This window comes from Protopterus annectens, chromosome 11.part0, assembly GCF_019279795.1.
Source record: "Protopterus annectens isolate FY-2018-M chromosome 11.part0, PAN1.0, whole genome shotgun sequence".
NCBI classification, from domain to species: domain Eukaryota; kingdom Metazoa; phylum Chordata; order Ceratodontiformes; family Protopteridae; genus Protopterus; species Protopterus annectens.
Genome location: NC_056745.1, coordinates 855,382,286 through 855,406,779, shown reverse-complemented (window position 1 = coordinate 855,406,779; position 24,494 = coordinate 855,382,286). Strand labels below are relative to the sequence as shown.

At 37.6% G+C, this 24,494-nt stretch overlaps 1 protein-coding gene across 1 annotated transcript in view; it reads right to left on the bottom strand.

Annotated features, from left to right (window-relative positions):
- The window catches only part of LOC122815618 (cerebral dopamine neurotrophic factor-like), a 134,722-nt gene that overhangs the window by 44,327 nt on the left and 65,901 nt on the right, over positions 1-24,494 (bottom strand). Inside the window, exon 2 of the mRNA XM_044088273.1 lies at positions 14,426-14,553. Coding sequence (XP_043944208.1) covers positions 14,426-14,553 — 128 coding nt within the window. The remainder of the gene's footprint in view (positions 1-14,425; positions 14,554-24,494) is intronic.

Genomic DNA, 24,494 nt, shown 5'->3' with positions numbered 1-24,494 from the left:
TGTTATTTACCATCTCTAATACATATTTCTTATCTATAGAGTCATCAGAGGATAGCTTTTAGTTAACTGATCAAGCATAAACTCTTGGTATTGTATCATGTGAAACTGACAGTTTAAAGCTCTGGCTGAGAGAGTAGCTGAGGTGTAAACCTTTTTGCCCCATCTGTCTAAAGACCTGGCTTCCCTTTCAGAAGGAATAGGATTTTTTGCTGTGGTCGAGGCTACTGCCTTAGGCCCCTGGGAAATAGTTTCGGGGACTGCAAGTGGGGCCTTGTATAGGTGATGATGGGTGTCTGGTACCCTGTAAAATCTATCTGGTTTGGCAGGGGCTGGAGGTAAAGAATCTGGTGCAGTGCAGACATCATTAAAAGCATCGTCCACAACAGATAGGACAGGAGGTATAGCTAAGGGCCTATGTTGTGGAAGGTAGAAAGGTCCTAAGTCTTTTCTGGAATCTGAGTAATCCTGTTGCTGCCATTGGAAATGTTCTCGCATGGCATGCAAGGTTTCCCCAAAGGAGAATTCTTCTGGTGGGGAAGCAGCTGGGATGGATTCTTCAGCATCTGAGTCTTCATAATTGGAGAAAGGAGCCTCTGGCTGGTCTGTAATATCTGAGTCATCCGCAGAATCATCAGAGGACCCAGGCTCTGGGGCTCTGCTCTAGGTCTCTTCTCTGGGGCTGCGAGGCCCTGGCTGGGTGAGATTGAGAGTCCCTAATTAAGGTTATTAAATCTTCTGCCAGAGTAAGCATTTGTGCACTAGAAGTGGGCCTGGTTGAGGGGGGCTTAACAGGCACTGATTTAGTAGACTTGGCTGCTTTAGCCCTGGCAAAGGCCTTAATTGACATGGCTGCAGGAGGCCTAGCAGCACCACGTGCTGGGGTAGAGACATCCAAAGGGATGGTGTCTGATAAGTCACTAGGAACCACTGGAGTAGGTAAAATATCTGAGGTCGATTCAAGTAATGTAGCAGGAACCGCAGAAGTAGTCATAGATTCAGCTGTGCTTTGATCAGTTTTCTCGGTTTCGGCCGAAACCGAGACACTCGCGGTTTGCTTAACCATGGTTTCGGCCGAAACCGTGGACCGCGAGTGTCGGTCTTTTTCTTTGCGTTTTTTAACAATTTGGGAAGTCGGAGGATCCGACGACATAATGTACGCAAAATCAGAACCGAAAAACTGTTCAGCAAACTCTGACCGACGCCTAAGCGTTCGTCGGTTGAATGAAGCACAGGCCGAACAGGCTGCTACGTCGTGGTGTGGGCCTAGACAAGGCAAACAGTAAGAGTGGAAATCTTTATGAGGTATTTGTTTCCCACAAGTTAAACAGTTATTGACTTTTTCTGACATCGGCTGAGGCAAGAAAGAGTCCCCAACGGGGTACTTAGCTTTTAGAAGTCTTGAGTAGTATTCGGTAGTAGTAATCTCTGGATCCGACCGACCGGCACTTGCGAACAGCTTCTGCTTCGGGCGCCACACGGCAAGAAAGACTGAAGAAAATGGCGTCGGCTGATGCCTTTATACCCGAAGACCAGCAGAGATGACGTCGGGTGAAGTGCGACATCAGCCGAAGCCGGACCCGGACTTTGGAATCCGGCCGACTGAAGGGCTGCCTGACGACAGGACAACCCAGTTGTTATGACTGCAGATGCATCCATGAAGGACATCTACCAGGAAACAGAACATACTAGACACTGTTTGTGTTCCTAAAAAAATTACTGTTACTTCATGTCAAGTATTTCCACCGTTGATGCGTAGTGATCATGGGCTTATAAAGGTTAAATTGTTGCTAGATAATTTTGCCAAACTGAAATCTAAACCAATGCGCAGAAGATTAATTACAGATTATATGGAGGCAAAACAGTCACTATGTAAAACTAATTGGAGTGATGTGTTCAGTGGAAACACTGCAGAGGGAATGTGGAAAGTTTTGAAAGGGAAATTGTTTGAGTACAAAAAATAGATTAAAAAAATGTTTAACATCAGGATCTAGGCATATAAAGTCAGGGGGATATATTTCCATAAGAACAAGATACCTGATTAAGGTGATAGACAAAAAGTATAAGAAATGGAAAAGAAGTTGAAATACAACTTTTGAAAACTGAAATAAACAAGACAGACAAAGACATTAAGCATAATGTGAGACAGGAGCAAAGACAAATTGGAAGAAAATTTATACAAAGATATTGAGTGTAACAGGAAACCATTCTATAGAGACATAAGATGTGGAAGGAGTAAAGATATACAAATTGATAAACTGTGCGTAGAATCTAAAATATATTCTCAGACACAATAGATATAGATATATTTACAAAATCTTATGCAAAACAACTTGGCTTCACAAAGTGGGTGCTAAGTTGTCCTAGTAACATATAGGTAACCTCAGATACTGAAAACAAATTAGGTTAGATTGAAAAAGAACTATACAAACTGATTCCAAATAAATCACAGGGGGAGATGGAATTAATAATAATTACCTGAGAATACTTCAACAAGAACTTACAACACCATTATATATATATTATTTATGAGGTTGTATAAATATGTGGAGATTCCTCAAGATTGAAGACATGCACTTATTAAAACCTGCCTTTAAGGAAAAGGGGAGTAAGAGAAACCCAGAGTCATACAGACCCTTAAATCTACTTTCATGTTGTAAAAAATAATGGAGAAGGTAATATTGGATAAGTTATTGTCAGAACTGGAAAGGTCAGGACTTGAAACCATATATCAGCAGGCATATGTATAACAATATAATAACAGCTATGAATGAGAAATTGTATTGTGATGTAATTTAAATAGATTTAGCTACAGCATTTGACAGGGTCATACAAAAACACTTGTCAATAAATAAGAACTGGGTATTGATGTACTCTTAATAAGATAGATAGCTGCATGGCATACAAATAGGACATGAAAAGTGTCATACAGCAGTTGGACAGGTAAAATTATTGGTTACAGTCAGGGTATTCCACAGGGTTCTGTCCTAGGCCCATACTTGTTTAGCTTGTATCATTCAGACCTATTTTTTTCATATGCGGTGTTTCTACAGTCTGCATGCAGATAACTTGAAATTGGGTAAATTGATTACATGAGTTACAGATATGGTATGCCTGTAAAATAACTTGATTAAATTGACCATTTTGGTGCAGGAGGATAATATGCTGATAAATACATCAAAAACTAAGTATATGAGATTTGGGAGACATAAATTTAAAGGTGAATATTTAATGGAGCACACGGCGATTGAAACTGTAGATTCTTTTACCGACCTGGGTGTATGTGTAGATTCAGCTTTGAGTTTTTCTAATTATATCAATCAATTGGTTAATGATAGTTACAGAATTATAGATTGCATAAAAAGATTTATAAAGTCCAGGAAATTAGAAATCATGAAGTCATTGTTTGTTAATTATATCAGTCCCAAACTACCAAACGTGTACGGAATAACAATATGAAAACCTTATAAGAAAAACAAGCATGAGTAAACTGGAAAAAATACAGTGGAAATATACCAAGGGCATCCATGGATGTGAAAATTTAAGTTATTATAAAAAAAAAAAAACTAAAATATCTGCACTTGCACAGTGTCTCAGATAGATATTTAAGAAGAGATCTTATTCAGATATATAGGTCATTTAGAGACAGCTACATCTAGGAATGTTTGAAGTTATCAAAAAGTAAGTAGAGAATCATCAGACAATCTATGTAGAAGATTCTGTAGGAAATAGAAGTGTACTAATTGGTTCTCTGAGAGAGCAGCTGATGCATGGAATGGACTACAAATTACATTAAAGCAAGCACTAGTTTAGATATTTTTAAGAACAGCCTGGATACTTATTATGGTATATTGGCAGGCTAGAAGGACATTAATGTATGTGGCTGAAACATTTGTATGCATGTATGTATGTAGCATAATCCTATCAAGTTTCCAAAATGAGTTGCCCTATAGGGGAATAGCTGAGCCGCAAATGTTTGACCAAGAAACAATTTTAGATACAGCTTTCTATGCCAAAGTGTTTTGATGAAGTGAATGCCAAGATGTGAGATGCTTAAGAAATGACTTAGGATACCAAACAAGCCCCAACAAGGAAACAGAGTGCTATATAACTCCTTCTAAGCTAGCCCATATAGGGTGGTCTCAAACATTTATTGAAAAAAGACGTGAAAATAGTAAGGCTCTAGCATATGTTCCCCAATCATGGATACCTAAACCTGTAATAAGGGTAGGAGCTGTTCTAATTGGTTGCATAACTTGTTTCCTCTTATTATTCCAAATAAAACTAAAAGCTTTGTAATCCTTTTTAGCTCGGGGTGGGATAATAGTGTGGGACTATGTATGGAGACATAATAGAAAAGAGGGGACACAAACATTTCAATAGCTGAAATACGGCCCACTGGAGAGAGAGGTAAACACTTCCAGGAGTGAACCTATATAAAAACCTTAGTCCAGATATAGAAATATATTTTTTTATAAAGACTGGAATTTTTTCAAAGTATTGCACGTGGCATCATAAAATGGCAATAACATGGCCACAGCTAATAATTTGTCACTGTGACTAACAGATGCAGTTCAAGATTTTATCAAGGAAGCAGGTCATTTGAAAGCTAACAAGGCCAAGGTAGAGCTAAGAAAAGATGCTGATATACAATGATCATATGGTGCCATACTCCCTTAAGTCTGAGAAAGACAAAGACTGCAAATGCTGAAAAGTGCAAGACTGTTATCTAAGTGGAGTGGTATATGGTGGCCATGCTGATAATGTCTGTAACACAGAGAGGATGACAAGGAAGTACATTGCATCTAAGGAGATTTTAAAGTTGCCATTAAGTCAGTATTGACTACAGTGTAGTATATATTGTTAGTGTTATCAGTGGAAAGTATTTACTAAGTTTTATGTTGAACACATTTATAGGTTCATAGGTTGGTACTAGGCTATTGGCCCTAGGGCCTATATAAGCCTAGCCATAACAATTCCCTGGCTATTTCTTCCCACAATATTTACTTCTCTGTACCCCTGTCTAGCACGGCGACTGGCAAAATCCCCAGGGTGAATTTCCTATCTCCCATTCAATCGTCAAGGTTCCTTTTGAAGAGGGCCAAAGAGGCACTCTGCTTGACATGTATGGGCAGTCTATTCCAGATTCTGGGGAGTCTCGAGGTCAGGAACCCATCTGTCCAGCATGTTTTGTTCATTGTGATGACAAAGTATAGATCCCTGGAGCGTACGGCTCTGAGGACTGGGATTTCTTTAAGTGTAGCATGTCCAACAGCTCTGGGTTTGACACAAGACACACTTAACTCAAGACAGAAATAAAAGACTTTTCTAAGATGTTTAAGATGTAAGTATAGTATATCCTTACCTTCCAACTTCTCCCCGCACATGCACCCACAGCTTCCCCCAAGCCAGTACTTTGATCATATTCATTTTTTACTGTCACCAGCCCACAACAAGACTTTGTTACATCTCTTTTTGTCTCCTTTTTCATACAGCTCTAGCTCTACTTCTCTCGTGGCTGCCACCCCCAAGTGAAGAATTTCTGAAAATTATCCTGCAAACAACTGAAGGCAAAAGGAGTCACTATTGGGACTTTTACTCTCTGAAAAAGTCTTATATCTAGCTCTACTTCAGTAGTGGCTGCCCCCCCCCCTCACAAGTGAAGAATTTCTGAAAATTATCCTGCAAACAACTGACGGCAAAAGGACTCACTACTGAGACTTTTACTCTTAAAAATCCTTATGTAGGTGTATTCCCTGTTAACTAATTTCTGCATCTAGTTGTTAGTGCTTTTACTTAATTGTATTATATTGGCATGGTGTGCACACTTGCAAGATCTCTTTCCCTCCTTCTTCCAATCCTTGCCATTGCAACGAACTGCCATTAGCTGGCAGCAGAACATCACCAAACAACTGAATCTTAGCCCAATTAAGCAGCTCATCTTGTAAGCAGGACAGTGCTCTACAGTTATTTAAATTATCCAATATTTCTGTCTACTGTAAAGTCACCTAAGTCCTTTCACAGCAGTTATTTTTCCATTCACTGTGAATAAATAGTGGAAGCACACTAACTGGTATAATCCCTGCTACTAAGGTACAATGCTGCTTACCTTTAGTACTTAGACTATTGATACTACTTGTTCAGCTCTTATCTCCTAGGTAGGGCTCTGGCCACTCTACTCCACTACCCTACCCCCATTCCCACCCACCCATAGCTCATTTCCTTTACACTTAACCTTACCACATCCACACCCAACCCCCATTCCTCATCCGATCACACAAACAACCACCACCTCTCCCCCTACTTTGCTCTCATATTACAGAATCTACACATAGTACCTCCTCACTCACAAAGCTGCTACAATCCATCCTACGTATATACTATCAGGACCCCCATACATGCCACAGGGCCCTCTCTATACAGTCCTACCACATCTAACAAATGAAACATGTACTGCCATCAAATAATTCTAACACTAGCACTCACCATCACAGCCCATCTAACCTCATTCTACTTGAACAACATTACAATCCCCAACATAAGTAACCCCACCTCAACCTCACTTCCAACATTCATTAACTACCCCTTACTCATCTCACCCTCACTCTTTAACCACACCACCTATGACCTACACACCTACAAACTCCTCCATTATCAAAGTAAATCTAGGGTATCCCTACAATGTGACTTATCAATCTCCAAATACCTACAACCATTATAAACATTGCCTCTCACCTGCTATGCAGTGGCGATATCAACCCCAACCCAGGTCCAATAACAAGTCCCACTAATCACCAGAATCAGCCTAGAACCAATACTAGCCTACTTAAGAGAAAATCAGATATTCTAATAATAAATCATACCATAAGAAACAGCCTTAACAAAACCACTGAGCTCCATACAACTATAGCATTATACTTACCTGACATCATCTTCCTCAGATAAACATGGCTTAAACCACACATTAAAAATGAAGAAGTACTTCCCTCTGGTTATAGCACACTACGAAAAGACCGTACAGCTAAAAGAGATGGTGGAGTCACTCTCCCATATCAAAAACATCAATGTTGAACTATTTAATATAGAATTCCCTACATTTAATAATGCTCCTACTTGCTAAGGTAAGACTAAATACACAAAAACAGCTAAATATCTTAGGATCATATATCCCTCCAGCAGATAACATCAAAACCCTAGAATCTCTTCTCCAGTGGACATCAAAAACCCTCCACCATGAAACCATTATACTAGGAAACTTTAATATTGATTGGACCTCACTTAAATCACCCCACCCTTCAAATAATATTAACCTTTATGGATTCTCACAGCTTACACAAACCCCTACGAGGGTAGACAAAACCTCAAAAAAAAGAATCAAAACTAGACTGGATTCTCGCCAATCGCCCATCTTTCACCCATAATTTTGGTACACTACCTAACACTCTAAGTGACCATTTCTCAGCCTTCGTCATTAGAGACCAAACTAAACTCACTAGAACCAGCTCTCTTAAACACATCTGATACACTAAAAACTTCAGGGCTGACTACCATAATACAGCCCTTAAACACTCTAACAGGTCCTCCCTTTTAACACTTTCTTTAGATGAAGCAGTTGAGTATTTCAACACTATCTTCTTAGGCCTTCTCAACCAACTTGCTCCAACAAAACACATCCACACTAAAACCATTTATGCCCCATGGCTTACAAAGAGCACTAGGCAACTTAGGAAACAAAGGGACAAAGCATGGGACACCTGGCACAAAAACAAAACTTCTCCTAATAGGCAAACATTCTTACAACTGAGAAACACTGTAAATAGACAAATCAGACTAGACAAACAAAAATACTATAGTGAAATTCAAACTAAGCATAATACCAACCGACAAAGGTTCTGGGCCGCTATAAACAGTATTCTCTGGGTATATATTAGATCAGCGAACGCTTAAAAAAGCAAACGCTGATTGATCGAACTTATGTAAGCGAAAGTTTAAAATATCAAAGCAACAGAAACCCGAATTTTTTCCTAGGGAAAGAATTTGGTTGTCCATTTCTGCTGCTTCGGTATTTTCAGTGCTGTGGTGGAAAGTTACGGGTCAGGTTCAGGTAAGTGTGTGATTGTGTGGATGTGAGTGTTAGGGCGGGTTAGGTGAGTTAGGGTTAGGGTGCGGTTTAGGTATTTGTGCAATTGTGTGGACGTGAGGGTTAAGGCGGGTTAGGTGAGTTAGGGTTAGGGAGCGGGTGAGGTGAGTGACGGACCTTAGGGTTAGGGCTTGGGTTAAGGTAACTGGATAGTTAGTGGTGTGTGTATAGTTTAGTGTAGGGTTAGGTGTCAGATTTTAGGTGTATGTGTGTGGACTGCTGTTTGTTTGGTGTGCTTGTGTTGTGTGTATGTGTTTTGGATCAGCGATTTTTTTCCCTAGGAAAAAAAATCACTGTTCTGACAGTTCGAGATTGCAAGCTTTCGCTTACATAGGTTCGATCAATCAGCGTTTGCTTTTTTAAGCGTTCGCTGATCTAATATAGACCCGTATTCTCCAACCAGGTAAATCATCAATTCCTCATCCAAACATAGACAACACCTCTATAAACACAGCCACCCAATTTAATGAGTTCTTTACCAATTCTATGTTAAAGCTATCAACAGAGCCACACTGCTCAACCCCCACTATACTATATAACCCATCAAATAACACTAACTCCTTCAACCTTCAACCTGCACCAACTTACACCATCCATAGACACCTAACCAAACTTAAACCCACCACTTTAGCAGTAGACAAGCTACCTGCCAAATTCCTACAAATAGCTGCCAAAGCCATTTCCTACCCAGAGTCTATAATCATTATCAGATCAATTTCAGAACAAAAGGTGACACTTCTCTGGAAAATCTCCTACATTATACCAATACACAAAGGGGGCAACTCCACTGACATAACAAACTACCGCCCTATAGCTATACTTTCCCCACTGGCTGAAATACTGGAAAAATTTATCCACACCCAGGTCCTAACATATCTCCACTCCAACAATCTTCTTGCTGAGACTCAACACAGATTCTACCCCAACCATAGCACTACCACTGCACTCATCAATTTTAGTAACCTAGTAAATATGCAACGCAACAACGGCCAGCTATTGTCTGCAGTTTTCCTTGATTTATCAAAGGCGTTTGATACAGTCTCCCATACAAAACTAATAGCATCACTCTCAGAATTAAAACTAACTACCCCCACTCTATTATAGTTTCAAGCCTATCTCTCCCAATGCTGACAAGCTGTTCGGTGGAAAAACTCCCTTTCCCCCTTACTTCCTGTAAAACTAGGAATACCCCAAAGATCAGTCCTAGAACCTTACTTTTCACTATATTTACAAATAATCTTCACAAAGCCATCCTTCTAGCAAACCTGGTTCAATACGCTGATGACTCCAACTTAATCTGCTCTGCCCCCACCCTCCAAAAACTTCAAATCAAGACCCAAGAAGCCTTTACATCGATCAAAACCTGGCTTACAAACTCCCAGCTAATACTAAATTCTACAAAGACCCAACTTATGCTCTTTCATCCTTCCAAAGCAGCAGCACCTACTCCCCCATTCTCTATTTCTGCATCAGATAATACTCCTATCTCCCCCATCACACAAACTAAATTACTAGGGGTCATTATTGGCAATAGTATGAAATTTGATAAACACATACCTCATACAATAATCAAAATCAACAAAAAAAATAGGTACTCTTTATAGATGTAAAAACTTCCTAGCCAGCAACAGTAAAGTTAGAAGATGCTCATACCCATCTTCTCTCTACCTTACTGCATTCTTCTCCTGTCCTAATTAATCTAAACAAGAATGATTTAAACAAGCTATCAGTATGCTACAACAAAATAGCAAAATTCTCCACAAACTCCTCCTACCACACCCACCACTGTCAGGCCCTAAAACAGCTTTCCTGGCTGGAACTCTGTAACACCTTAGCTCTAAACCAACTTCTTCTAGCTCACCAAATACTGTACCAACATGACAAAACTCCAGCCTTACAAGACCTGATCACCCTCTACTCCAATAACTGCAAACACAGATCCACTAACAAGTCACTAACCGCAATATCCAAAAGCCATTACAGCTCTGGTCACTCCCTGTATTCTAGCAACATTGCCAAGACCTGGAACTCCCTACCACTACAAATCAGGTTACAACCTAACAAAGCCATCTTCAAAAAACAGCTTATTTCCCTCCTAAACAACTCCTGGACATGCAACTACCTTTCCCCCTACCCACTATCCAACCTCCTCTTTAAAACTCCCACAGATGCAGTATATATTATCACACATTAATTGTAACTGATTAGCACCTGGCTGACATATTCTAACTCCTTTCCCCTACCCACTATCCAACCTCTTTAAAACTCCCACAGATGCACTATATATTATCACACATTACTTGTAACTACCTAGCACCTGGCTGACATATTCTAACTCCTTTTACCTACCCACTATCTAACGTCCTTTTAAAACTCCCACAGATGAACTATGTATTATCACATGTTACTTGTAACTGCCTAGCACCTGACTGACATATTCTTACTCCTTTCCCCTACCCACTATCCAACCTTCTCTTTAAAACTCCCACAGATGCAATAAATGTTATCACACATTACTTGTAACTACCTATCACCAGGCTGACATATTCTAACTCCTTTCCCTACCCACTATCCAACCTCCTCTTTAAAACTCCCACAGATGCACTATATATTATCACATGTTACTTGTAACTGCCAAGCACCTGGCTGACATATTCTAACTCCTTTCCCTTACCCACTATCCAACCTCCTCTTTAAAACTCCCACAGATGCACTATATATTATCACATGTTACTTGTAACTACCTAGCACCTGGCTGACATATTCTAACTCCTTTCCCCTACCCACTATCCAACCTCCTCTTTAAAACTCCCACAGATGCACTATATATTACCACACGTTACTTGTAACTGCCTAGCACCTGGCTGACATACTCTAACTCCTTTCCCCTACCCACTATCCAACCTCCTCTTTAAAACTCCCACAGATTCATTATATATTATCACATGTTACTTGTAACTGCCTAGCACCTGGCTGACATATTCTAACTCCTTTCCCTTACCCACTATCCAGCCTCCTCTTTAAAACTCCCACAGATGCACTATATATTATCTCATGTTACTTACCAACTTACTGCCGCCTACTCCCCACTGTCCCATCTAAACCCACTAACTCTCCATAGACTAAGTTGAAAAGCTTTCCCTTAAAATGTCAAACCTCCTTATATGAACTTGTCTATATTCTCCTCCGTTTTTAGGTTTTCCTTTCTTGTCTTATCTTCAGTACATCTTCAAGATTATCTTTACTAAACATACTGTATGAACAACCACCACATGTTACTACCCGCTATACTTTTAATTGTATGTCTAAACCACTATGGTTATATAAATATCTTATGCACTCATATGTTATTATCTGCTATATTTTTATAAGTGAATGTGTAAACCACAATGCTCATTCAAATGTCTTATGTATAGTATGTTAGCAATTGTTCTGGAGCTTTTTTCCCCGGGCCTCCACTGAAAACGGACAGCTCTGTCCAGTTGGACCTCCCCAGTAAACAAATGTAAAATAATAAATAAATACATAAATCTTTCGGACTATTAATTCAAACAAGGAACATTTTACTGTTTTATTTTATTTTTTTTTTTCTGGAAGAAGGCAGAGGGCCAAGTATTTCAAGTAATATCTATTACTTAGTGTGAATAGATAATACTCTTGTGAAAGATAAGGATGATAAAGACCACTTAAGTAATCTGTGAAAGACCCTACACAAGTTAAGTGTGTATGGGCTGCTTTAAGTTAATAGAGACAATTGTCATGAAAGAGATTTCCTACTGTGAGAAGCTGATTAATACAGATTACAAATGTCAACAAACAAGAGAGAAGCCGTGGTAAAGCACCTAGGTCTCAGAATGAGTCACAGTCAGAGCTGTAAGTAGGGTAGGCAAACTACTGCCATAACTCTACTAAATTTCTGAATAATTCTATGTTTACTGAATGCATTGCTGCAGAAAGGGCCTACATAGAAATGGATACAGAAATATGAGGGTCTTTATGGCAAGATTCCTTAACAGTTTGATCCTTCCATGACTATTAGAAGGTAATTGGAAGCTTCATCTTCAAATGTCATCTTCAGCTTCAAACTTTATTTTATTTTATTTATTTTGTTTTTTTTTTACCAGGTTTGTCCACCTGGATTTAGTCAAAAGCCCCTTTACAGTGGAGGTCTGGGGAAAAATGCTCCAACATATTACAAGCATCTTTAAACAGACATTCAGTAATATACATTAACAGATATTAAGTAATATATTTGCTAATTAGATTACATTAATATAAAATAAAAGGCAACTATTACAGTATAAATATACTTATATATTAGTAGGTGTTGATCATTTGAAGAGGTGTATTATTTGTGGGTTTGTCAGCTAGATAATAACAGCATGTGATAAGTGCTTAGAAATTCAAAGAAATGTAAGTGAGGGATGGAACTAGATATGGCAGAGGTTGGGAGGTGAACAGTCTTACGAAACTGTGGGACATGTTAGTAAAACTATTTGGGTACTGTTGAAGACTGCTTGTGGGGCATAGGATCCTGAATGAAGATAAATGGTTTCATGATTTAGTAAGTGGAAGAAAAGGAGTAGCATTGATCCCAGAGATATTAAGGAGCAGATCTGTTGTTTTAAAAGTACACTTTAAATGAGTTTGCATTCTGAATGGATTACAGTTGGATGTGGTTCCATAGTATAGCTACACTATTTGAATGTAGAGAGTTACCTGCATCTTTAGAAGACTTGGTTATAGTGATTAGGGATTTTTCTCTAGAGTGTAAAATTCTGTTGAGAAGCAATTTTGTGTTAAGGGTTGGCTATGGCATCATTTTGTATCTGTGTGTTTGGTGTTTGCTGTGCAGCTTGTTCTGGATTTAACAATTTATTGACTGAGACCCAGAACAGTTTTCAGTTATTAGTGTGTAAGTTTTGACTGGTTGAATGCCTGCTAGCTTTCGTACCTTTAGTAATAAGTTGCTTTGATACAAAGCACTAGGTAAAAGAGTGAGACAATTGTCATAACATGCATAAAAATAGTAAATACATAAATATAAATAATGGCAAAAATATCACTTAAAGCACAACAACAGCAAATTCAAAATCAAGTCTGCCACCAGACGATGTTTTAAAAGAGGTTCAAATATGTCAAAAAAGTCAGCAGATCAGCCCAAACAGTGTAAACTAATAAAACTGAGCCCCACTCTAGAATGTTAGCTTAAAAATATAAGTCTTCAATAACCTGCTGAAGCAGAACAATGAAGAACAATCTCTAAGCTACTAGGAAAGTGGGTTCTACTGATATGGGGCCTGAGAAAGAAAAGATCAAAAGCCTGATGCTTCTAATCACACCTGTAATGCCAATAGCAGTTCCTAGGAAGTTGAACTCAAAACCAAGGATGTCAGCGGCTGAGTGTCTTTGGGTCTGCATTTATACCCTTAGACTGATAAAAAAATATCAGATTCAAGCGCTTGAAATTAAATTAATAAGACACACAAATATAGAGGAAGCCCTAGACACAACTAGAACCATAAAATTGAAAGACTGTCACTGAAAAGATAAATTTCTTAAGGGAAAGCTCAACACCTATCTCATGAGAGGCTCTTATTAGTCCACTAGCAATGACCCTAACACAGTATGCTGGGGGCCGTAGGTTTAGGGCCCAAATGAGGGTAATATTATCGTTTGATTTCATGCTTTAGCCTTGCCTAAGCCAAGAGCTTATTCTGTATTTGTGTGCATTTATGTGCTTGTAATTTAACCTTGGTTACAATGTTGGGGGTTTCCCAGCTGAAAGGATAAATCTCTTAAGAAGAATCTCAACACCTATCTATCCTATACTATATATTCATGGTCCAGTGGCAGTGTTACCAGATGATGTAATAGAGGTGTTACGTCTGAGTCCCAAATCAGAGCTAATATTATCATTTCAGTTCTATGTTTAACTCCAACCCTGTAGTGTCCTATTACCTTTTGCTAAGGTATAAATGTCAGATGTAATTGTCTATCCCCGCCCTACTCAGTTATTTCCAGAGTGACCTTGAGAAGTAGCAACTTATGCAGCAAATACTAGAGCGAACAAATAGCAGATTTCTTAAGCCAAATGGTGTGCACCAAGATTGCAAACTTAATTGTAGAGAAAAATCAAATGCAAAAATGATTAAATACTGTTTTGTTACATCTGGCAGTCTTGGGAGTGGATTAAACTGAAAAAAAAAACAAACATTGAGTGGAGCAATCCTTAATTATTTCATTAACAATATAAACAAACATCTATTACTCATTTGGCATACTTACCAGTCTGTTTTCTTTTCCTTTTGCATTGCTGCAAGCTGCAATCAGTTCTTTTTCTATGTTGCTAGGAGTGAAATCTGCATTTTTCTCTTTCAGGTGAGTATAAAATTTATCCAAAAACCCAACACATACTATAAAAAAGGAAAATACATTATGTTTCTTGGAGAAGATATGTCATACAACCACAAAGACCAGTCTGGAAAATAAAACATTAGGCATCATATAAACTGCACCTTGTCTCTGCAGTATCCCTGGCCATGGTAATACCTCTCATCTTGTAGAAAAGCATGACTAAGGCAATACTGGCTTTCCGTTGACCACTGCTGAGTGACTCAAAATTATTTATGAAAAATGTGGCCCCGTACTCCTTCAAGTTCAAAATTATTATGAAAAGATGTAGCTTCTCATACAAAAATAGGATCATTTTTACAATTCATTCTTTATGCTTCTGTATATACTAGGCTATCTCTGTTATAGAAAAAGGTCCACTTCATTACTCCTTTACATCAGCGGCTCATTTTCTTAGTCTCTTTTACCTTCATGTGATGAGTCATAGCTAAAATCAGAAGGAACCTATCACCTTCTAAGAATATGAGTAGACATGTCTGTTACAGAAACATTTAGTGGTAGGGTGATTAGGGTTATATGTTGCAAGGGTGATATGCTCATCTTAACTCCCACACATGCTGCGATACTTGCATGTCCTAATTTGTTGGTCTGCTTCCAGGAAGTTTTCACACATGCAGTAATTTATCCGGCCCATAAAAAAGAATCACTAAAGAAACTGACATTCTCCTGTCAACATCAGCTCTTAAAGGCTTTGTTTTGGGGGACAGTCTTAGCAACAAATACAAAAGTCTGTTTAAAAAGATACCTTAAATGGTGTGTGTGTGTGTGTGTGTGTGTGTGTGTGTGTGTGTGTGTGTGTGTGTGTGTGTGTGTGTGTGTGTGTGTGTGTGTGTGTGTGTGTGTGTGTGTGTGTGTGTGTGTGTGTGTGTGTGTGTGTGTGTGTGTGTGTGTGTGTGTGTGTACACACACACACACACACACACACATATATATATATATATATATAAACAAAACTGTCTTCATTATTGTTAGTAAATGTAAAATGAATAATTTCTGATCAAAATAATATTTTGCAAGTAGTCTCATCAAACTACAAGTATAACTGACACATTTGTTTGTTATTGCTGGAAGCTTACACATCATTTCTAATTAAAGTCACACTAAGCCAACACTGTCATTTTTCATTATCTAGTACTGGACAATTTAGCAAGGTACTGGAGCTGCAAGTGTTAATTAAAAATAAATTAAGCTTTAAGGTAAAACTTTACTAACATTAAAACAACAAAGAAATGCAATACATTTACATAAGCAAGAACTGCTCAAAGAAACATAAATAATGACAAGCACCAGTCCCTTAAAAAAGATTAAAATGAAACCATCACACTTAGTGGTTTTGATAATGTTAACAATTTATAAATTTAACAAATTTTTCAGCTCAAACAAAAATAAGTTATTAAATGCAGATTAAAAGGAAGTAAAGCTATGTCATACAGATGAGCTCCTAGCACGGACGAATCATATGCAAATTACTTTTAATTTTGGTTCATTTGGTCAACAAAATGAGAAAAACGAAAGCATTCAATGATGTTGTACAGTCTCAGATGTCTGCTAATATTCTGTTTAGGTATTCTTTATCATTAGAATTTTGTCTGGTATACTGCTGTACCTTTCTGAAGCAGTCCCTTCAATGTTACCACTTCGGAAAAGTAGGGCAGCGTTGGAAGACAGAAAAAAAAGGAGAATTGCTTGCAGTTTGTGAGAAGCTGAAGGGGCTGAACTTAGCTGCTTCTGTGAGACACTTTGTAGCAGAAATCCATATTCTGGACATTGCTGTTGCTCCTGAATAACTATTGGAAGCAGGATGTTCTATCCCCTGCTTTCACTGCTGTTTTAAAAGTAGCTATCTGCATGCATTTTTGTGGTCAGTATTACTGGCTTTTAAAATGCGAGTACTTATTTCACCTCTGCTACCATAGAAGCATGGCACTGTGTTTTTTTATAGTCTGATGTTGTCCGGTGCCAGAAAAACTGAGTGCAGCAAAAGTTCAAGCAGTTATATCTTCTACAGACATGTTTTTTGCTATCATGCTCAAAGCTGAAGCAATGTAGTATGGTACACCATGACAACATCCCCATTTTGTGCTTCCCATGGACTTATGCTTCTCTCATTCATCTTTGTCCTAAACCCCACTTACTGCCTACTTATGGAAATATCCAAAAAATAATGAAATGTCATATAAAAGCCTTGACCACATCTGCTGCAGGGAGGGAAGGAGCTCTGAGATGGAGGGTGAGGGGGGGATCTCCCTAAAAAGGAGGGGACTTTCTCTGTCACTGGTAATCTTTATGAATGATGCCGACCACCCATATTTAGGCATAGAGCATTGTGAATGGCCAGGATTTGAGACCTATTTACTGGAGTACCAGTATGGGTACGAAAGAGGGGAGTGGGGAGATAATGCATTTTTTTCAAATAGACATTGTACCTGAGTGGCAGAGCCCTCAGTTCTAGATCTACTGTATAAATGTTTCCTGTAAATATATTTATTTAAAGTTCTGTAGAATTAACTATTTCAAGATCTGGATGAGAAACTTGTATGAGGGGAAATTTGCCTGAAATTACTTCAAAATGAGGGCAGAAAAATCTGAGACACCCCTTGGATTAATTTTCCCAGTCATCAAACCACTTGAGGACCTCCTCAGAGGAAGGATCAAACAGTAAATCTTTACTGAAAGTAGCATTAAGAATTTCCAGCCTAACAGAGTTAAGGAAATTCTAAGAATGCCACTAGATATAACTCTGCGGGACAAAACCCATAGCAGCTTCTTGGATACTGCAATAGCTGCATCTTATGCAAATTTCATGATATGATTAGCCACCTGAGAAACAGAAGATAGAAGTTCCAACTGAGATAGATACCTTGGTCTCTAAGGCAGGAAGGTCAGCTACTAACTTCTGCATAGCTTGAAAACAGTCCAGGAAAAATGCACAAGAGTGTGACAGTTCAGGTTATAGCTCTAAAGACTAAGGTGGTAGAAGCATAAATCCTACCAAACTCTTCTGAAGTGTTACCCAGTCTATTAGAAGGCACTGGATTAGCAGCCATAATGAGTTTAGAAAAAGTAGATTTGAACAAGGTTATCACCACTGGATCTGCTCTAGTACTAGTAAAAAGATATATGTGAAACTGTGGCATCCTCTACAATCTATCATGCTTCTAGAAGACTGTGTTTCAAGAGACATACAAGCAGCCAAAAAAAATCCTCTAGGACAGGTAAACCAGGCAAAATAGGAAGTAGCTAAGGAAGGGTTTCTTTCAGTAAGTCATGATACTTCATCTGAGAGTCTGAAATATCAGTTTGTTCCCAGTGAAAGACATTCCTCATTTTTGTGAATGCATTCAAAAAGGAAAAAACTCCTACAGGGCAATCTGAGCAGTTGCTTCCTTCAATATCAGACTCATCCTTGGAAAGAGAGGAAGCTGAGGAGGATGACTTTGAGTGTAAAAGTTGATCCTCTAGTAGAGAATCGGTATCTGAAAGAGGAGCCATTGGGTTTTATTAAGCTTGAGGAGACAAATCTGTCTCAAAAGACTGAAACGCCAAAATTAAGCCTTTAAGAAAATGCAACCAACCCTCACTAGAAAGAAATGAGGAGAGTTATGCTTAATCTCAAGTGCCCTTTACCTACGAGACTGTCTGGTAAAGTATAGCCAGAATAACAGTCCATGCTACAACAACAATATTCCTCAGCAAAGTGATATAGAGGAATATCTCCTGGTCTCTTACACATTGCCAACATGGGTGGTTCTCCCTATCCCAACGAGGGTAACTGAACTACCACAGAGGGCATACAAGCCTCCTGGTCCTTAGTGGCTTCCCCTAGATACAACACCAGAGGGACCAAGAGAAGAATGTGAATGGTTGGAGGAACAACTCCTGGCAACAGTGAAGCCATTCACCAGTGACTGAGGCACAGAAGCTGGACTAAAACCAAACTTCCTTACTAATATGTCATTTCTTATAACCCAGAGTGGGATGAAATAATCTGCTAGGGCCTATGTTCACAGTAAAGCCAGAAAAGGTGTGTCCTAAAATGAGCAGGACAATGAAGGAAGAAGAAAAAGAAGAAGATTTACTCAATACTGGAAGAACAAGCAGCACTTTTTCCTAACAAAACTTAATAAAGGGGAACACACAGCTAAAAACACAGTTTGCTGTAAGGACAAAAAAAAAAAACAGCCCAGGAAAAAAAATATGAAGACTCTATATAGGAAAACTGCACAGGCTCCCAAGATATAACTAACACTGCTAAATGTAATAAGTTGACAAGAAAAGAAAAGCTGTAATGTAAATCCTAATGGGGAACCTGCACAACTTGAAAAGTGGTTCGATGGTGAATCTCCAAAACTCTTAAATACAACATGCATTTCAACAGCAAGAACACCACAGATGCCCCTTATATCCTATGTTCTTATGCAGACAGCAGCTACAGAACATAGTGAGTGCCAAAGAAAGCTTTTGGAGAAGGGCTGATGGGAGGGATGACCCTTGGCAGGAGGTCCCATATAGCTTAGGCTACTGCAGCAGTAATGTAATGAAGAACATCTACCTTACTAACACAAACTAACTCAACTTCAAACATACCAAACATGCACTTTAAAGTGGTGATGATAATACCCTCCCATTATGTGTCATCATGACATGCACTTTCAAGTGGTGATGGGAGAAAGGAAATTCACCCCGGGGATCACGTCAGTCGCCCTGCTAGACAGGGGTCCAGGGAAGTAAATAGTGTGGGAAAAAATAGCCAGGGAATTGTTCTGGCTAGGCTTGTATAAGCCCTAGGGCTGATAGCCTAGTACCAACCTATGAACCTATAACCCCCCCCCCCACTGTGTGTCACCCATTGGACCTCATCATGTAGTGATGATAATTCCAACTCATTATTGTCATCCTGACATGCACTTTCAAGTGGCAATGATAATACCCCATTATGTGTCACCCATCAGACCTCATCATGTGGTAATGATAACACCCTGCTTAGATCAGGCATTCAAGTTATCAATAACGCCTTTATTGAAAACCACCCTACATTCTTCTTTCAAGCTATGTCTTCCAACCATGTGAAGAACTGCTACAAATACAACAGAAAAAAAATAACACGGACTCTACTGTCCTACAGTCCTCCTTTTATTTTCCAAATTGCCATACCCATTACAGCTAAATCCCTTTTCTTATATCTAGTCTATCAGTATTTGCACCTGCTGATATCATCCCTATAATAAAGTTTTCCCCTAAAGTGCACATAATTTTAAGTCCGTACCTGTCCTGGGCCCCCTTACCAAAATCTCACAGGTAATGGACTCTGTATCCAATTATTGGCTAATTACAGACTCACAACATGCCTTCCATTCAAGACAAAAGACTCTTGTTGCAACATATATGGTCATAGATAAAATCTAATCAGGACTGGATACTGGAAATCTAAAAGGATACATCTTTATAAACCTCAATTAAGCATTTGTTTGTGTCTGCTTATTCAAAAATCTAAACAAATAAAAATTTTCAGAAAATCTTTATTTCATAACAAAAATTCATAATAACAGGAAACTCAATTGGTGTAAAGAACAACCATACATTCACAGCTGAAAAAAATGACGAGCAGCATATCATGATATCTTTCTTATCAGTCACTACTCCATCTTTTTTAACTTATGCAACCAACTGCTCTTTAACAGGAATCCACATAATGACATTACATAAATCACAGTTACTCATCTGATACAAGCTTATACTGTATATGCCTTGAAAATATGAGATATAAAATAAAACACAAAAAAGAATAAAAAGAAACTTTGAATTTTGTCCAAAATCCTTATTAAAATGGTTATTCTAGAGGATATAAACATATTTATCAAAACCAACCCTATCCAACACAGCAGTCTTTTTTAACAACCTATATTCTTTGGCGCTCATGTAATAGGAATGGAGACAAACAAAAGTACATGTACTGTACATGTCTATATTTCATTATAACAGCCATGACTGAATATTGCATTGTATTCTTTCCACAGACTATCATTTTACTATGTGACCAAGTACTCAAATTATTGAATACTTTGGTGTAGCAGTAGAGCCAATCCCACCAAGGTTCTTCCAGTATCTAAATACTGTGGCCAAAAGAAGCAAAAGCATAAATCTTATCCAAAGAACATATTTTTGTATATCCTCAAATAACTCTCTGCTTGTATATATAGCATCCAAAAGTGAACATTGTTTCTAGCAGATAATAAAGATCTTTTAAACCATATCATTTTTATCAATAACAGAATAAACAAAGTCTGTCACTCCAGATTAAAAACAACAACAAAAAAACAATATCATTCAAGATTGTTGTCAGGAAAGCCACAGGAATAAGTATCTTATAAATCCTTTACTGACAAATGATTAAGTGCTTTATTTCACCAAAATAGCATATTTCATCACAACAAATTCAATTGCACCCCCTCCTTTAATATCAAACAATCAATTACCCATTAAACTCCATTTCAAATACCCAATCAAATCTTAACATATCACGAATGTTATGAATATTAATAACTTATTTAAAACCCACAGTGTTACTGCCAATGAACCAGTACAGGTATAAAATATAATAAATATGAAATTTCATGTATAAAAACATTACATATATCAAAATATTCAAACAATGCATATTAAACTGAGAAGTTTATAGGTAACAGTAGTTTGATATAAAAGGGGGTATAATTGAATTTGTTCTGATGAAGTTTGCTATTTTGTTGAACAAAAGCACCTAACCATTTGTCAATAAAGGATTTATAAAAAAACTACAACAAAAGCTTTACCAAGCTAGAGTTTTCACTGTGTAATACCTTAAACCCCCTGTAATAGAGACCCATGTGATATATGCAAATGAACCCTGAAAGACCTCAAGTATTACAGCTATATGGCTTCTGAATGTCCATGACTTTTTACTTTTTCTTCTTAGGTTTTGTAGATACATTCAGGCCAATAAAGCCAAACCCCACTAGCTGTGGACATGCATGTTTCGACCTTCTTATGACCTTGTCAGCACAGCATAAGTGAACTGTTTGGCTATATATTATAAGATATTTATTACTGCAGTTTTCCTGACATCATTCTTGGTTGATATTAATCATAGAATACCATTACGTTTAAATGGTTGGGCAAGTCCTCACCATATGAAGATAAACCACCTGCTCTTGGGCACATTGCTTAAACAAAATAATTTTTGGGATAATATCCTAAAATGGATTGAAAACTACTACATTCAAAGAATCCTTAATGGCAATACCATCTCTGATTCAGGTACCTTCACAACAGGTGACCATTAAGGATCAGAACTTGAGCTAATGCTCTTCTCCTTTTTTATTATGATATTAATGAAACAAGTCCAACACATGTAATCACCTTTATACAGATTATATAATCCTACAAAAAACTGTCTCTGTCACCTCAGCAATCCAGTCTCAGCTTCAAGAAGAAATCTCATGATAAGTGAATAGTTTGAGACAAACATATAAATCCTAATATGAATAAAGCAGCCTGTGTGCTACTCTGAACTCATCAGAAACTTAATGACATTGTATCCCCTAATGCTTGCAGATTCATAAAATACTGACATTAAACATGTAGAAAACAATAGACACTGAAGAATTCTTCTATACCCTTTGTTCATTTTTACTGTTTATTAGAAGCTGATTATTGACAAAATTTTAAGTTGTTTCAAAGCCTGTTACTTGATTTCAAACCACTTACCATCTGAAGATAGACAAGTACTAGGCAAGAATGTTATTGTGCTGTGAGTGGAATCTACTCTCCTTACTGTAGCTTTAAACCCCAATACTAATTTAGCAACCCTATAGATAGTAATTAATAAAATACATAGGTTTATTACTTATCCCTCAGGTATGAATATGACAGCATAATCCATAGTAAGAACAACTGGGTTTCAGTTACAGCCAAAGCCACACTTTTTCTGTTTATGGCTACCTTTAAACTTCTCCATATCTTACAATGCCCCTCCTTATCAAACAGTTTGATCAGAAAAGTCTACAAATATGACCTCAGGTGTAACACAGAAATCCCCCCTCTTCTTGCAACACCCTCAATTACACCATGCTATAAGGGAAAAAGAAGATGCTTCAAGTTAATCCCAGATTAATGAAACCACCTACCAAACAAAATCAAAAAGATTACTTATTTCAAAACATTCAGGAAGAACTTTATTGCAAATTTAAATGATTTGGTTAAGTGTTTCTGCCCCACAGTTAATAGGAAAATGTGCTATAAATAAAAGATATCCTTATGCACGTAAACATGGTCCCCCTGCGCAACATGTGATTTTTACTTAAATTAATTTGTTTAAACTATTAATTTAACTTAGACCCATTGTTTGAGTTGACTTCATTTTGAAAGACAACTTAATTTAAAAAGATAACTAAAGCATTCCTACAACATTACAAAGTGATGCAAATAATGTATATACAATAAAATATTCTGCTTATATGTTAAATTCTGAAAATGACTACTTCTGTACATTTAAGCATGAATAAGTAAACCATTATATTTTGAGGTTTTCTGTATGCATATGTCTAGCACTGTAAATTGTTACACTCTACTGTCTTTAGGCCCAGGTCATGGTCATGGTTAAAATGATTTCTTGAATCACTCCCTAAGTGGTGAGCAAATTATTCAAACAAACAAGCAATCATCTTAAACTCTGAAACTCACAGTAGACTTGTGGCAGTGAACTCACTGTTGTTAATATTTCAAAGGAATCAGATACATACAAGGTGGCACTGTTCTACAACACCCCTGTGATGATGTGAGGTATTGCCAGCTGTGCCAGGAGAAGAAGGGCAGTGGATGTGTAACATATGCCAGCATAGCTAGCTGGAATTTTGTAAAGAATTATATGTCATTAGTATATCAAACTGATTTGTACAGATGCTTGTGTTGAAAATGTATTTGCAAAGTTGCTTGTGTTAAAAATGTATCAACTGTGTGCCTTGCTTGACAGAAAAGAAGTATACATTTATATCAGGCTATACTGTGGTAAATGAGAAAATATATATATGTTAACAGAGTATACTAGAAGAGAAGAGGTTAATCTCAGTCTATCTAACTTTGAAAAACAGTAAGAAATCAAATTACTTAATTTAAGACAAAGTTAGTATCTTACAGTTCTGATTGCAGCCAGAGACAAAATGTCTGGGAAAACAAGTACTAGAAATCCTGCTGTATCATCTTTAGCAGTGAACTAATGCTACTCTGGAAGGATAGAAATTTGAAATTGTTTTATGACTTCCAGAAGATGCAACAGATCTTAGCAAAGCTCGATGCGTTTGGGTAGCATGGGAACCAGAAGTCAGATAACCAGGTGTATGTGATGTAATTCTGTAATCCATCACGGAAATTATGTTTTTTTAATACTAGATAAGACCGAAGTATTAAGTCACTGTGTTTTTGGAACCTGACAAAGAAGGAACCCTCACCTACTTCATCTTGCCTTGCTCTAGTAAGTGGCCAGAGAATAGTAATTCTTTAAAACAGTCAGGAAAATATAGTGAGATTAGTTAAGTACTGTTTGTCTGTATCTGTGTGAATATATTCATCTGTGCTATTTTAATATTTCCTTTGATTGAAACTCTGGTGTTTATTGTAAATAGATGTATAGTATCTTCATGCTCTTTTATTATTTATTATTAAACATTTTTAAACTTTTCATTGTGGTTGATGCTTTAGAGAATATTTTAAACTTTGAAAGTATTTACATATATTTGAAAAGAACAGGAACTTTCCAAAGAAACTCGTACACGAAAGGGTGTAAATTCTTTTATTCTACAATCCTATGGCAGTTAAGCGCTTTCAACTGGAACCCAGTCTTCTTCAGAACAGTCAAAAAACACCATAACATCCTTTTTATACGTAAACCAATACAATCATTTAAAAATTG